This window comes from Lampetra planeri, chromosome 49 (assembly GCF_965212315.1).
Source record: "Lampetra planeri chromosome 49, kcLamPlan1.2.h2, whole genome shotgun sequence".
In the NCBI taxonomy this organism is placed as follows: domain Eukaryota; kingdom Metazoa; phylum Chordata; class Hyperoartia; order Petromyzontiformes; family Petromyzontidae; genus Lampetra; species Lampetra planeri.
The window spans coordinates 9,011,552-9,028,223 of record NC_136155.1 but is presented as its reverse complement, the minus strand read 5'-3'; the positions used below and the strand labels follow the sequence as shown (position 1 = coordinate 9,028,223).

The window sequence follows — 16,672 nt, the reverse complement described above, 5'->3', positions numbered from 1 at the left end:
GATTAGCATGTCAATGTAAGAGAACCACCGCAACGGTGGATGTGTTAGTGAGACATTCAGCCTGTCAATGCAAAGACATCCAACCTGGCAATGCAACTCAGAGAGTCGGAAATAACAGTTAACATCAGCAGGTAGGATGGAAACATCATAGCCAGTTATGACTTAAACTGGTTAATAACGTCCTTCCAATTGTAATGCGAGCAAGGATTGAGGGGGGCGGAGTCTGGGTCACGTGAGGAGAGGGAGGAGTTAGGGTCACGTGGGGGAGAGGATTTAGGGAGAGAACCGGAAGGGATCGGGGAGTGAAGACAGAGTGAAAACGGGAGGAGGCCACGCTGGGCAGTACTGGGAGGGTGGCGCGATCGCCACGTGTTGGGAGACCTCGGCACCGTCGGCCATCGGTGTCCAGGCGCAGGGGGGCTAGCGGGCTGTGGAAGGCTGGCCGTAAGCGAGGAGGAGCGGAGCAGCAGTGTGGCTGCAGAGCAGAGCAGCAGTGTGGCTGCAGAGCGGAGCAGCAGGGTGGCTGCAGGGCGGAGCAGCAGTGTGGCTGCGGAGAGCTCGACGGAGGAGACGCAGGCCTGAGATAGGACGCCGTGGGAGCGAGATTTACACGAACCCAAATAAAGGACAACGGAGATCGACACTGTGAAAGAGTCCTTTATTACACAATGATTGCTCAGTTTGTACCCATCTTCTAGGTTGAAATTGTGTCCGTGTTTAAATATCTGGATGGTTTCATGAACAAATCTTTGTTGATAGCCAGTAAGTTTGCAGAGTACCTTCGTCTTGGAAAAAACAATTTAGTGTGTGCCCACAGCCTTAAAACTATGATCAGTCCCGGCTGAGGTATTGGTCCTACCGTGTTTCAGATCTGCCTTATGTTCACGAACATGGTCCGAGACATGTCGCTCAGTTTCCCCAATTTAACTACTGCCGCAGCCACAGCTTAGTTTGTAGACACCGGGATATTGCATGTCATGGATCACATCCTTCACAGATGGGATCAGATCACGAATTGTATGTACTGTGTTAAATCGAACCTGGATCTTGTGTTTGCTCATGATTTGGGAAATCTGTTTGGTAACCCCTGCTATGTATGGCAAGGTGATGGTTTTGATTGGGTCCTCAGATGGTTCTTTCCTAACGGTTGGGGTGATAGCTTTACGGATTGTGTAGTCCGAATATCCATTCATCTTGTACGTGTTCCAGTTCACTGGCGAGGTGGTGATGGTCGGAAATACGAGCCCTATGGTGTAGAGTTTTGATGAGGGAATTCTTCTGGGCTGGATGGTGGTGGGTGTCAGGTTTTAGGTAGGCATCCGTATGGGTGGCTTTCCTGTAGACAGTGTCCCATTTGAGCCATCTGGTCTCTTTTCGATTAAAACATCCAAGAATGGTAACTTGCCATCCTTTTCCACCTCCATGGTGAATTTGATGGCTGGGTGTATGGAATTGCCCAGCGCTGGTAGGCCATGTGGCCAGATGACGAACGTGTCATCTACATATCTCTTCCACAAGGAAGGACGTAGGATGGATGCCTGGATGGCATCTGTCTCAAATTTCTCCATGAAAATATTGGCTACAACTGGAGACAAGGGAGAACCCATTGGTGTGCCTTCAAATTGTTTGTAGAATGTTCTGTTCCAGGTGAAGTGTTGTTGAGGCAGTGTCTAACCAGGACAGGTAAATCAGCTTTCAGTCCTTGTTGGACCAAATCTTCAATGATTGCAATGGTGTCAGGCACAGGAACTTTGGTAAACAAAGATACCACATCGAAACTGACAAGGAAGTCACCTGAAGATAGTGAGATGTCCTTAATTAGATATACCAAGTGAGCTGAGTTAAGTGGATGGCGTCTATTTACAAGACTTCGGCGAACGTGCGCCACAAATTTGCCACGCGACAGAAGGGGGAGGATGAGTCAGCCCTCGCCTTCCATAGCGCGCTTTTGGCGCTGGCGAAAGCCACCTTCCCAGAGATGGACCACGATGGCATCGACGCGTTGGTCCTGGAGAGATTACTGGCCTTGGCGGAAACCCTCCACATCATTCTTCCACCATTGGAACTTCATTTGCCAGTAAAAACCATAGTTGTTTTTTTACCCTTTTATCTGGCAACAAAACTGACACCTTTTTTACAAGGAGTCATGTTTGGATAGACCACAATACCTGCAGTCATAATGCAAACAAAAAACATAACTCTGATAATGTATGCACTGTCCTTGAAGTTGATTGGTCCACACCCGAGACAGCTTTCCTTAGAACCTAGTCTCACATAGTGTTGGACCAGATGACGCCAAAAGGCGCACAACTCAAAGACAATGCACCATCAGAGTATGAGAGCTCGGGGTATGCATTTGTAATAACAGCCATAGAGGGTTCACGTGGGGATTGGCTTGCCGGTCCTGCTTTGTAGCCAATAAGGGATGAGCCAGGGAGCATGGCCTCGGCGTGATCTCGGCATGTCAGCAGGGGTGATTGGCCGGGCCATTCGGTGCCCCAGCTAATGGGGAGCCGGATCAGAGGCGTGGTCCCGGGATTGACAGGGAACCATCGGGAACGGTCAATGCTGTCTATGGAGGATTGGCTGGGGGGTACCACGTGACGAAGGGATTAAGAGAGAGAGAGAGAGAACGATCGAGAGCAGACTTGGGAATGACAAGAGCAGGAGTCACGCGCGTACGGGGGCTCTGGGTGCCACGTGCGCGGTGGGGACTTGGTGTGAAGTCTGCCCTCTCTCCGTTGTCTGCCAGCAACGGAGAGTGTGTGAGTAAAGTGTAATTGTGGAAGTGGAAATAAAAACGACTGATTCCGAAGCCGTCTCAAGAAGGTTTATTACACATTTACACCATTGGAGCCTCATTTGCCAGTAAAATGACAGTGCATACATTATCATAGTTATGTTTTTTGTTTGCATTATGACTGCAGGTATTGCGGTCTATGCAAACATGACTCCTTGTAAAAAAGATGTCAGTTTTGTTGCCAGATAAAAGGGTAAAAAAACAATTATCATCATTCTTCCAGCTGAAGATGATGACATCTCATCTCTCAAAGTCACTAAGTGCATCCGAGCCCAGCTACTTATACAACGGGACAGGGCGCAGGTGACGTGTGCCGTGTTCCGCACGGGGCTGGGGCCGCCTAATGGAACGGAGCCCCTTTTTGCATGTGCGTCGATTCGGAGGCGACAGTCATGGCGATGGTGCACGGCGGACGGTCGAGCAGCGGCGGTTAAGGTCGTCGTCTCGCTCCGGAGGCGGCCATGTTACCTGCTACAATTTCGGCCTGTCGGAGCACATGTCATCGGGCTGCCGCGTACCATGACGGCACCTCCCAGCATCACCGCCATCCTACGCTTCCCTACACACTGAGGCGAGTCGCGATGCACTCCACACTCGACCCCTGGCCTCACCTCACCCATCTAGGCGTTTTGATTCACGGCCCGATTGCGCGTCGATACGGGGGAGTCCTACGCGTAATCATGAGGTTCGTCATGATTACGGGCGGAGCGGCCCCGACCTGGGGGGGATATAAGGTGGGTCCCTGAGAGGGACCGGGGTCGCTGCATTCTACAAGCTGAAGCTCCACGTCTACAAGCTGGAAGCTCTACGTCCTACGAGGCATCAACACGTGGTCTGCGACCCGAGTCAGGGTCTGACCCTTCGTAGCTGTAACTCCTACGTAGAGTAGTACAGGTAGGAACAACTGGTTCCACATTTTTTTTCTTCTAAAAATAAAACATGTTTTATTTTTATTATTTTATTACTTCCTTTCTACGTGACTTTACGGAAAGAACCAAGAAGATGAATCCCTGCAGTCACGAAAGCTTTAAATCGAAATTTGGTTCCACATTGCCCACCAGGGATTATTTGTCTGTCTGTCGTGCATATTTGTCTGTCGTGCACGAATGCGCTGTCCAACCAAGTTCCGACCTGCCCACTCCAAAGGAACGTGTTTAGCTGTGTGGTCACCACCTTAGGCTGTATCTGGTGTTAGCAGGCTGATGTTACAATAAAAGTGTTGCCTCTAAAGAACGTTTGCGACTCAGTTGGACTCACTACACAAGGATGAGAACTTAAAAGATATGAATTGCTTCGAACTTGTATTTATTAAAATGTCTTAATTGAAATAGAACAAGCAAACACAGAACTGTTAAGCTAAATAAATAAAGTTATAATACAAAAAATTCCAATAAGAAAGTAGTAGGACTTTTCAAATCGCAAAAAATCGCAGCCTTTGCGATTTGTTAATCGCATTGTTTCAAATTGAGATTTCTATTTGAAATCGATTAATCGTTCAGCCCGATGCTGTAGGCACCGGAGCGAGCTTCAATGCCATCATCGCCGGGCCAGGAGTCTGCGCTCCCGTGCCACGTGGCTCAGAATGGCTGCACCACTTCCGTCCGAGCGCCCTCTGACCCCGACGGTCGGGACGTCACCACGGGGCGACTCGCATGGCGACTGGAGGGGCTCGGATCGCTCTCGGCTCGCGTCTCCCTCCCCGTATCTCTCCTCGCGTCCCTCCTGAGCGTCTCCCTCCCTCAGGCTCCCTCCCTTCTTCTCCTTGCTCTCTCGCGCCCTCCGCTCTCGCTGCTCTCCCGCCTCGCGTAGAGATCCTCCCGCTGTGAGCGAGGGGCGAGCGGCGGCGATTGAGGTGAGGAAGCCTCCTGCTGCTGCTGTCACCGTCACACACACTCGGCGGCGGCGTCGTCTTCATCATCGTCAACAGCCATGGACTATCCACTGATGGATCATCACGGCATCTATCTCTCCCCTCGGTCGCAACGCCACCCCCTCTTACGAGCTTGCCAATGCAACAATCCCGACTCGGTCATAGCAGGCGGTCGCTGTGCTTAGTATCGCTGCTGTTTCCTGAGACGCTTGAAAATTATTGGTGCATTCGGATAATGGCTAACCGTGATCGAGTAGTAATTAGTGCTCGCCATCGTCAATAACTAATCAGCACTATGCTATAGTAACCATTACTCTAGTCTATCAACAATAGCGTCGCTATATAAGGATATGCGAGTATTGATGTTTCCTCTACTACAGTATAATATCTTAAACTCGAAACAGTCATCATGGTCACGACAATAATACCACCACAGACTGAGGGGAGGGTGATTACTACAGTATATTAATAACAATACCGCTCATGATCATAATAACACAAGCACAGATCGACTGGGTGTTATAATACTTATACTAATGATAATTATATCAGCATTACTGCTGCAAACATCGAGACGCGATGATTATTACGACAGTACGATAATAACAATAATGCTGCTCTTCATGATACAGGAGAGGCGATGTCAATACAGTACTGTAATCACGTGAGTGACGGCACGATACGACTGCTGCTACATCTGACGGAGACCCAAGAGGCGATCACAATATCTGTCGCGCAATCACACCGTGACAACATTGTAATAATAAGTACCATTGCAAACTAACAAGACGTGAGGTTGACTACTTCTCTACCACTAATGGTAGCGACGAGCTTTTACTACGAAGATGCTCATTGCAGAGGAGGCGCGATGCACGCACCACAACGAGCCTGCGGTGAAACGAGATAAGTCCATTGTCGCTACTGATGGACAGAATCCCAGATTGTCAGACGCGTGCCGGTGCCCGGCTAATTGATGACGGGAAGTGATGCAAGCCGCACGCCATCACAGTCGTATTGCTCATTGCAGGGCAAAACCAAGACGGTAAACATCAGATATCTCGGGCAGCAGGTGGCTTATTTTATACTGAGTCCTAGAGGAAGAAACGTATTGATGTAATCACTTAAAATAATGCATTGATTATCCGAATAATGAATAGTGGATTTAAAATGGGGGGGGGGGGGGGCGCTATAAACTAAACTAATCTGAAATCCAAAAATAATGTTACTTGTTTATTTAGGATAATCTATACTGAGTCTTGGCACTCATTTTCAAGATGGTCCTACTTTGTCTTTTTTCATTTTAAAATGTTTTCACCAAATTCATGAGTGTTCGTACACGTGGGAGGGAACTGGAGCATCCAGAGATGAGCCACACACGTAAACTCCACGTCGAGTAAGCGGAGAGACGTAAAAAGGGTTGGAGATGCCGGACAAAATATAAAATCCAGGAAAACCTTGTTTTATCAGTGCGTGCTTTGGCTATACGCGGTTTGCCTCGTTAGATGTTTTCCGGAATACGCTGCTAGGATTCTCACCTCCGCGTCAGAAAGTAGTGCTGTGAGGGTTCTGCATATGTTGCAAGGTGTGAATGAATTGATTGTGAGAACGATGTATTCACCATGTATGCTTTTTGCGTGTGTTTTTGCGTGATAATGTAACGTACACTCGACACGCTTACGCACAGCGCAAATTTTGACATGTCGCCGCACGCATCCAGCCATCCAGTCGTTGAGGACGTATCCAGACAGACGCCTAGATGAGTGACTGAGGTATCCAGACAGACGCCAAACTAATGCAGGAGCTGAACTTTATTGCAACTGTACTTTATTTCAGGTTATATCAGTTGCACGTTATTGCAGCCCTGCTTGAAAGGTGGGAAGGCGCGTTTAGCGGCATTGCTAGGCGACAGGGCTGTAAAACCAATGGACATGCGATCGTTTTAACATGAACAAATACAACTTGGCCATCATTCGTTATGGGCAAAAACATAATCTACCTTCATTATGTGGATTATATTTTAAACATTAATAATTGGTGATTCTGCGTTGACAATGGTGCACAAAGTACAATTACCACAGATACTCAACACATTCGTCAATAACAAAGTCTGGCCTTAAAGAAAAACATGTACAGTGGGCAATGTTTCGGACTATGGCTATCCTTCTGTTGACTTTGCCCAAAATATCGTCTAATATACTTTTCTTTTAAGGCCAAAGTGTTACTTGCGAATGCGTTGAGTTTTTTGTTGGCTGCATTTTGCAACGTCTTCAGAGATATCCGAGAAAAGGAAAAGCTCCTGGAGCAGATGATATAACTGTGGACGTAATCAATATTCAGGAGCAGTTTGTGGAACACAATTACCTAATATATTTTCAACTCTTATCCGCAGTGATTTGGGGGACTGATATCACGGACACTATTCACGGAGCTATCTGCGATTTTACTGTTATCCGTGGGGTAAAATATCGTGGATAATAGGATGCAATTTTCGCTCGACTCCCCTTCGCCACAGAAAAGGCACATAAATTATAAAGCAGCTTAACTACGCATTTTGGGTAAAATTGCGGATGTTGGCAAGAAATATGGGCACGGACAATAAGCGTTTTTGCTGACTACAGCTGCCACAGTTAATAAGAGTTGTGGATAATAAGGCTGTGGATAAGAGGAGTTCTGTACTTCAATCATAAAATTATGCCTTAATGATTTTATCCAAACACGGTGCAACGGACTTGAATTCGGATGGTGGTGGAGGTGTGTGTTACTCCTACTTGCTCGGGTCTCAGAGAGAGCACCATCACACTCAGTCCAAATTACAGCACTTTCCTTATCCCTTTTACTGTTACCCAGAATCTCTTTGATATAGCATCGCAATAAACTCACCAAAGTTTTATCACACGGCACGGGGGCTTCCATCTCACGCCGAACTTTGCCATTCTCTCTCGTCAAGGGACATGAACCTTTACGCGAACTCCGACCATCTTCGCAGCAACTTTTGGCTTGCCATCGAACAAAGATGGTCACCGTATCGCGCACTTTCAGATGCACTTTTGTGGCCGTCTAGAACGATCTTCCGATATTAGGAAGCCACTCTGCACTTTTAAATCTCAATATAAAACTAATTTCTTTAGAACTGCTTGTGTTTAGTTTGTTGTCCTTCCCCACCCGCACCTCCAATTGGCACGGTTGGGCTACGTACGGTTTGAAAGAAGTTCAACAAACCCACATGGCGCATTGGGGGTCCATGAGTGCCACCTAACTCGGGGACGGCCCCGCGTGGGTTGTGGGTCATGAGGTGGCCTCGCCCGCCCTGGCGACAGCTCCGAGGTTGTGACATTGCAGTAGACTGGGAACAGGCTTTGGACTCGGTGGAATTTGGTGCTGCCAAACAGGTGCTTGCAAAATCAATGGCTCGCTTAACATTTACAGAAATGTTGCAGCTACTCTGAGATTGCCTGAACAAAGTAGAAAAATACGTGTTAGAAGTATAGTTGGACTCATGGGACATGGTTGAGTCAAAGTTATGGGAAGTGCAATTAGAATATTTTTTTCTGAACATTGGTTTGGACAAAAAAAGGCATAAATTTAATAGGAAATAAATATCAATGATCTCATATTTGCTGATGAAATAGTTATGATTGCAATGCTAGGAAATTCATTCCAGAATTAGATTGAATAATTGATTAAAGAATGCTACAAGGTTGGCCTCAAGATAAATAATTGCAATGCTGAAGTTACGTACAACAAAATCGATAGACAATTCCTGATATTTTTTCAGATGCTTCTGGAAAAACACCAGAGTACGTATGTATGTTGAACTTATTTTGCACCATATGTAGCCAACCATGCTAATTGAAGTATGCGTTTCGAGGGCAAATGTTGAAGGCAAATTGATATCAAAGTGATTGAATGAAGACATCGATAAGAGCAGGCGTGAAGGGCTTTTGGAAAATTGAACTGAATAATGAAAGTGGCACGCTAAAGACGCACAGGATGTTGAATGGGCTGACTGCAGTATAATATTAGACCGGTGATGTTAAAGCCATTAAGTAATGACATTCATTCAGTGGATAAACATGAGCCTCATTGAGAACTAAACACTTATTTTATAGTTTTAATTAACAATCATAGTGGACCAACGAAAATGAATTGATTACTATAATGAGCCAAGAATGTCTGTGTCCCGCGCGTGACGTCACTCAACGTCAGCCAGCCCCCCTCATTAATACTCATGAACAGGTGACGACCTCCACATGGACCCCCCCCCTCATTAATAATCATGAGCGGGTGACGTCACTCCACATGGGTGGGCGAGGCGCCTCCTCCCCCCTCCTCAGCATCAACTTACAACCCTCACTACAAAGGCAGAACCCTCAGGTCACGCGATCTCCGTAACGCTATTGAGAGATACAAGTAAAAAGGACGTCATGATGAACAAGGGATTATAACCTTTAAATTAAATAAGTCTGTTACCGCGGCCTTATAAATTGCACACAAATTCATGCAATTAATATCACGTCGCGGTCTGCTTTTCGCTTGCAAGTTTCAGATTTACTGAAATACACCCGTCCTTGGACGGGCAAAAGGCGCGTGATTAATGATATTGAGATCAAAATAAGGCAGCATTCTAATAAATACAAATATGTTATGCCATAATTTCCTAATCACATGAGCATTGAAGCGGTACTTAGCACCTCTTTACAGGACTGAGCCAGTGGCCGAAATGCCACATTCCTATGACGGGGACCAATCTATCCAAAGGACAACCACTGTTCATTTACCTACAAAGTGATATTAAATTTAAATGACCCGGAGGGATGATAGGTCGAATCAACCCACAAGCACGATTTGAACTCGCAACTTTCTGATTTCGAGCCGTTTGCTCTGCTGCCGAGCCACTGGCTATCGTGTAGAGAATGCACCACGCCTTACGGGCCATGTCGCTGACCATGCCAGAGCCTGTGCCCACATGTGGTTGTCGCTAGTGCGACCACGCCGGCGTGAGGCGTGACGGATACTAAAAGAAATGGGCCCTGCACACCTGCGTGGCCGTGCTAATTGGCACGTGGTGTCCTGTCGGCATGTGTTGTCAGCCGGGCAGTGACGTCGCCTCGCCACACTGAAGATGTTCTCCGCGTGGAAAAAGCTCCTGGGCTCGGAACAAGGAGGAGGGGCGCGCGACCGAGGCACCCCTGCTGGCATCCAGTCCATGGGGCAGGCCTTGCAGCGCAAGTTCGCCAAGGGAGTGCAGTACAACAGTAAGTCAAGGCCCACTCGCCTGCGCGTTGGGAGGGCCCAGGCTTGCCGATCGAGGCTCCCGCGTGCGTGCGTGTGTGAGGGCGTAGCGTGCGGAGCGTGACCGTCTCGGGGCTGGTGGTGTGGGCAGGGTGTCTGCTGGTGGCCATCCCTCTTCCCTGCTGCGGTACCCCACAGAACCTTATTCGCTTCCCACACTGTTGGAAGTATAGGAGCCAGTGTGTGCTGCCACTTTGTTAACCGGTGGTCGAAATGTGAATGAAAAAGAGCCGCTCATGACACTTGTTTGTGCTGCAGTAACCCACATTCACTGCCGTGTCCCATCTGCAGAAACGTCCTAGTATAGGAATAGCAACTGCCCCGGTATGCGTGTGTGGTGTTGAGAAGTGCCGGTATGGTGTACCATCGTGTACTGGCACATTTCTACCACTGCTACTTTTAATAATGTTTTGAGCAAAGCACCTTAACAGCTCTTGCAGATACCAATATCTGCCCATAATAAAGGTTTTATGGGTTAGATTGCGTATATATAAATTTGTCGTTTACCCACCACCACCACCTGACAACCAATCAGAAAGGTTTGGCACATAAACAAAACGTGCCAATTAGTTACTAATCTTGATTTGAAGCTTTCGTGACTGCAGGAATCCATACTCTTTGGTTCTTTCGGTAAAGTCACGTAGGTATAAAATAAAATAAATCACGACGTTTCGGGCGCAACACAAGCGTCCGTCATCAGGTGAGAAAGCATGATCTGCTGCTGAGGCAGACTGTTTTAAAAGGTTTGAAATGGGTGTAGCCCAAGGGTCATAAAGAAGTTGCCGGGGCTAGTGATGTTAATGTGAGAAATTAGCATGTAAAAGTAATATAGGAGATCGGCCTCCTCGACGAGGGCACGGAAGTAGCTATGTTAATGTGAGAGATTAGCACGATGTTAATGTGAGAAAATTAGCATGTAACTGTAGGATAGGAGAGCAGCCTCCTCGATGAGAGCACAGAAGTGGCTATGTTACCTTCAGAGATGTGTTCATGAAGCCATCCAGATTTTTCAACACCGACACAACTTCAATTGAGAAGATGGGTACAAATTGAGCAATCATTGCAAGGACGTTATTAACCAGGTAAAGTATTAACTGACTTAATGTTTCCATCCTATCTGCCTATGTCAGCTGTTATTTCCGACTCTCTGTGTCTCTCTATGCCTCTCTCTTAGATCTCTCATGCTCACATGTCATTTGCATTGCACTCTCATGCCTTTGGATTGCACTCTCATGCTCACATGCCCTTTGGATTGCACCCTTTGGGTTGCACTCATGCCTTTGGATTACACCACTCTTCGATTTTACATTCACATTAACATAGCTACTTCCGTGCCCTCGTCGAGGAGGCCGCTCTCCTATCTTTCAGTTCCCTGCTAATTTTCTCACATTAACATCATGCTACTCTCTCACTAACATAGCCACTTCCATGCCCTCGTAGAGGAGGCCGCTCTCCTATCTTTCAATTAGTTCAGCACACAGGTGTGTTGGAGAGGAAAACGACTTAGAGAGGAGACTTTGGGGAAAAAATGCATCTGATAATTGGATAATATGGTAATAATGGGGGAAATGGCAATGTAGAGCCAATAAAGTTGTTGACTATACCTGGTGTGGATAAAGTTATTCAAATATAGTCTCACATGCCCAGTGGATTGTAATACTGACTCACAACTTTTTCTTTGAGACAACTTTTTTCCTCGTATTTTAATATGGAGAATATGGTAGTTGGCATCTTACTTATTTTATAGATTTGTGCTAAAGTTTTCCCCACTGTAAAATGTTTAATCCCTATCTCATATTTTAAGAGCATATTTTGTCTCTTCTAAAACTAACATTTCTCCAACGTTACTTACAATGGTTGCTCACCACGTAATAGAGAGTTAACTTGGTTTGCGTTTATGGAAATAATTGGCCTATTCATTTTATCAAGAGAGGCAGTTGGTCCTATACAAAACTTTTTATTATACCATGTATGGCCCACTGAGCAATATCGCTGACGACAAATGATAGATCAACGAAGTGGCTTATCATGTGGACATTTTCAGCAGCCAAATACTCTAAATGCAGGTTTCAAAATGTGGAGGGGAAAAACCGGAGGACCCGGAGAAAAATCCACGTTGGAACGAGCTGCATTTGGGCTGCTCGCGGAAATTCCACGTTTATCGGTTGGCCAGTCTCTCTGTAGGACACCCACAGATGTCCAGTAGAGCTTTATAGCTCATTGGATTCCTCCATTTGAAATAAATATTCTTATTCTGAGTTTCCACAAAGTTGCACTTGTGTTAGCCATACTGGTGGGATAACGGGGCTGAGACTGTGAAACCGCTACCTTCCCGTTGTTGGTCGAGCACTGCCACAGCATCACTGTTGTATAAATCCAGCACGTAAATACGATTGAATAATAAGTTCATTTTATATTTCGGCATTCACGAACACTGCGTCACAAAATGCCGATCATTGCAGACCACGATTTAACCTATGAAGGCAAGTACCGGCACACGAGGTGGTGGGTGGCCAACACCATGCCCGGCCGACTTTGTCACCCTAGTCGCAATGTTTACACACCGCACCAGGTACTAATTTGAGGCGGAGTCGACCTAGGGGAGGCCCAGGATCGGTTGAGATAATTGTCACTGGTGTTGATCGTCGCCAGATTCGTAGCGCAGCGCGCTGACCACTACACTACCGTTCCCCACAGACACACGCATTCACAGACACAGAAAAGGAGACGCACACACAAACACGGAGAAACGCAACAACAGAGACATACAAAGGTGTATGTGTTAAAGCACACGAGTCTCTCAACTCATGTGCTCTACATGTTTGTGACTAGCGACATGTCCTGTCCCAGCCCACTTCTATCTCTGTGTCTCTGTCATTGTCTTTTTCTCTTCATTTTAGCATCTCCACATCTCCTTGTTTTTATGTGTCTCTTTGTCTCCATGTCTGTGTGTCTGTTCGTATGGTCCTGTCTTTTTGCCTGTCTCTGTCTACATGTGTACGCATGTCTCTGCGTTTCTGCGAGTGTATTGGACTTGGTTAACTTTGAAACAGGCGGAAGGAAGCAATGGTGATGTGTGATGGCATCTGTGGCATTGACCATGCTATATATGTACGTAGCCAACCGTGCTAACCGGAGGTGTTATTTGTGCACCACTTTCAATACAGCACCACCAGAAACATTTGATTAACTACTGCCGACTAGAGACAGGTCTGTCGGGTCTATATAACATATCGTGACCTCTTGACCTCGGCTTTGCAGGTTGCCGTGATAAGTAGATTGCCCGGTGTCCGACGCTGTCGCTGTCTGTCTTTGCACAGTGAAAATCATAATCCGTGGCGACCGGAACACGGGCAAGACAACGCTGTGGCACCGTCTCCAGGGCAAGCGCTTCCAGGAGGAGTACATTCCCACGCAGGAGATCCAAGCTGCCAGCATCCAGTGGAACTACAAAGGTTTCTCCCGCAGTCAACACACACACATCCTGTTAGGTGTACGTACGCTTAATAAAAATAGCTATTACCCACAAATTAGTTCTGCTGTCAAGGCTTTTTTCATTTGAATGGATGGCATGGCGATTATACGGCCATCGTAATTTTGTGACAGCGTGTGCATCAAAAGTGTTAAAGATCACGCAGCTTTATGGATTATAAATATCAGTAGCGGGCTTTTGCCGAGTGAACTTTTGTTGAAAAACTTCAAACCATCATTAGCGTGACATACACAGGCGCGGAACACAATTCTGCATCAATAATCGTCGTGTCAAGATGAATGTTGTAGAGTATCGCAACGACGACATTGTGGCAAACCCTGCGCTCTCAGAGTAAGGACGGCAGGAGGCATGGCCCTTGTGTGTTCTGCTGAGTGATGCTGCTGATGAGAAATAACAAAAACTCAACACTTTCACCAATACAAGTCGACCCCTTGGCACTTTGTTATGTGCTGCGAAGAACGTTTATTGTTCTCTCTTTAGAGCCACAGTGTTCTAGATGAGTCCGTTTAGTTTTTGTTATTTGTACTTGTGCACCGCTTTCAATACAGCACCACCAGAAACATGCGATTAACCACTGCTAAGAAGTGACCGGTCTTTTATGAATTAATCCAACCTATAACATTCTCACCGAGACCGTTCAAGGAAACAAATTAAATGCTGGCTAATTTCGTTTATTTTTTTTAATCACTTCCGACTGTAAGTTTCAGCATAAGCTTGGGTGAGATATTAAAGTGTCAGCGCCAATGTAAGGGATGATATTCCATACAGGAAGCATCATTCTTGCCTGTAAACATCTGGCAGTTCCTGATGACTGTTTCAAGCAAGTCCGCTGATGAGACACTGAATGTCGAAACTGGTCGGGAATATCGAGATCAATTTGTCATGTCTTCAGCGTAAACGAGGGGTAGCACTCGTGCCCCACAGCCAGAGGGACCTGGCTTTGATGTCCGACTCGGCCACCTTCCTGTGTGTACGAGTTTGCACATTCTCTCCATGTCCTGTGTGGGTTTTCTCTAGGTTCTCCGGTGTCGGCAATAAAAAAAAACCTCAAAAGATAATAAGCGTAGAATGCACCCGGTATCGGCTAAACATCCCAATGCTGAAAAATTTCCTGCAAATTACAGGTATCCCTCCCTCTGTTTACAAAGGGATGCGTTCTTAAAAAAAACACGTGTAAAACTACATTTAGTTTTGAGAGTCATTCCAATTCTACCCTTAACCTAAAAATATGTACCTATATCTCGTTTCACAATACAATAATAATAATAAAATAACATAAATGTTAAAACTATTGAATAGTAATTAACAACAAAAGTAATTTACTCTTTCAGGGAAAATCTTGATTTGAAGCTTTCGTAACTGCAGGAATCCATACTCTTTGGTTCTTTCGGTAAGGTCACATCGGTAGAAAAAATAATGGATCATGATGTTTCGATCGCAACACAACCAATCGTCATCAGGTGGGACAACCACAGCAAGAAAAAACTGCTGAAGTAGGCGAAGAGATCTGCCGTGGCACGAGGTTATATAGGCCTCGGCAGTAGGGGGGGAGAGAGGGGGGGGGGGGAGGAGGCTGGGCAGAAAGTGGATCCCGCGGCAGCACCCAGGTCACTGGAGTAAAGTGGTCCACCGTAGCAGCGGCTGCAGGGGGGGAGAGAGAAGGTGGGGGAGAGGGGGGGGAGGCGGGGCAGAAAGTGGACCCCGCGGCAGTACCCACGTCACTGAAGTAGAGATCGGAGAGAGATGCACAGAGAGAGAGAGAAAGACACACAGAGAGTCGGAAATAACAGCTGACATAGACAGGTGGGATGGAAACATCTCAGTCAGTTAAGACTTTACCTGGTTAATAACGTCCTTGCAATGATTGCTCAGTTTGTACCCATATTTTCGGTTGAAGTTGTGTCTGTGTTTATATATCAGGATGGCTTCATGAACAAATCTGATAACACTGGTCAACAAAAAAAAACATTTTTTTCTGGCCTGGACTTTTGCAGCTGTTTTAGACTTATTTCAGGGTGCTGATTCCAAATCTGATCTCAGATTTGCTCTATCACATCTCATTTTATGCTATCGGCATACCCCATTTTCATTGATTTTACCCGAAATTAACTCTTGTCACTTATGATTGCAAGTTGTTGCGAGTCAGTGACTCCTTTAGTGTTAAAATATGGTGCTGTATTTTTAGGATAGTGTGTTTATAATATAATTTTATGTAGATATCCACATTTATTTAATATTTTTCTTCTGCAAGTTTTTATTGAAAATGCAATATTTGATATCTCAAAAACCTGATGTGATAGATTACCTTAAAACCGTTGGAATACCTTATGCCAGAAAAAGTGTGTTGACCTGTGTAATAGGCGATGGGCCTGCAGAGTTCATCCTGAGGGCTTGGTGTACGTGCTCCAGCTCACTGGCTAAGTGATGCCGGTCGGAGATGCAACGAGCCCTATGGTGTAGAGTTTTGATGAGGGAATTCTTCTGGGCTGGATGGTGGTGGGAGTCAGGCTTTAGATAGGCATTCGTGTGGGTGGCATTCCTGTAGACAGAGTGTCCTAACGAGCCATCAGGTCTCTTCTCGATCAAAATATCCATAAATGGTAGCTTGCCATCCTTTTCCACTTCCATGGTGAATTTGATAGATGGGTGTATGGAATTGATGTGTTTGAGAAATTGGTTCAGTGCTGGCAGGCCTTGTGGCCAGATGACGAACGTGTCATCTACGTATCTCTTCCACAAGGAAGGACGTAGGGTGGATGTCTGGATGGCATCTGTCTCAAATTTCTCCATGAAAACATTCGCTACCACTGGCGATAAGGGAGAACCCATTGGGGTACCCTCATTTTTTTTTTGGTTCTTTCGGTTAAGTCATGTATAAAGATAAAATAATAAATTAAATAATAGCATACTACGACGTTTCGATTGCAACACAAGCAATCATCATCAGGTATAAAAGAAATAGCAACAAAAATCTAACCAGAAAACTATAGACAGACACACAAGCAGACAGACATCACAAAGACACACAGAGAGAGAACACGTATCGGCAGAAAGAGAGAGGTCATTTCTGTGACGAGGCCTTAAATATAGAGAGGGGGCGGGGGCGGACAGAGGGAGGGGGCAGAGAAAAAATTAGCATGTCAATGAGTGGACGACGACTGTGGTACGGTAAGCAAGACGACGACGTGGTACGGTACGCAAGCTTGAAAATTAGGAG

The 16,672-nt window shown here is 46.1% G+C and overlaps 1 protein-coding gene across 2 annotated transcripts in view; it reads left to right on the top strand.

Moving 5' to 3' along the window:
• Window positions 1-4,440: 4,440 nt before the first annotated feature.
• The window catches only part of RABL6 (RAB, member RAS oncogene family like 6), a 56,487-nt gene continuing 44,255 nt past the window's right edge, over window positions 4,441-16,672 (top strand). For both annotated transcript variants that reach the window (XM_078615995.1, XM_078615996.1), the window contains exons 1-3: window positions 4,441-4,652; window positions 9,761-9,925; window positions 13,283-13,417. In XM_078615995.1, the coding sequence (XP_078472121.1) occupies window positions 9,793-9,925; window positions 13,283-13,417 (268 nt within the window). In that variant the 5' untranslated portion in view covers window positions 4,441-4,652; window positions 9,761-9,792. The remainder of the gene's footprint in view (window positions 4,653-9,760; window positions 9,926-13,282; window positions 13,418-16,672) is intronic.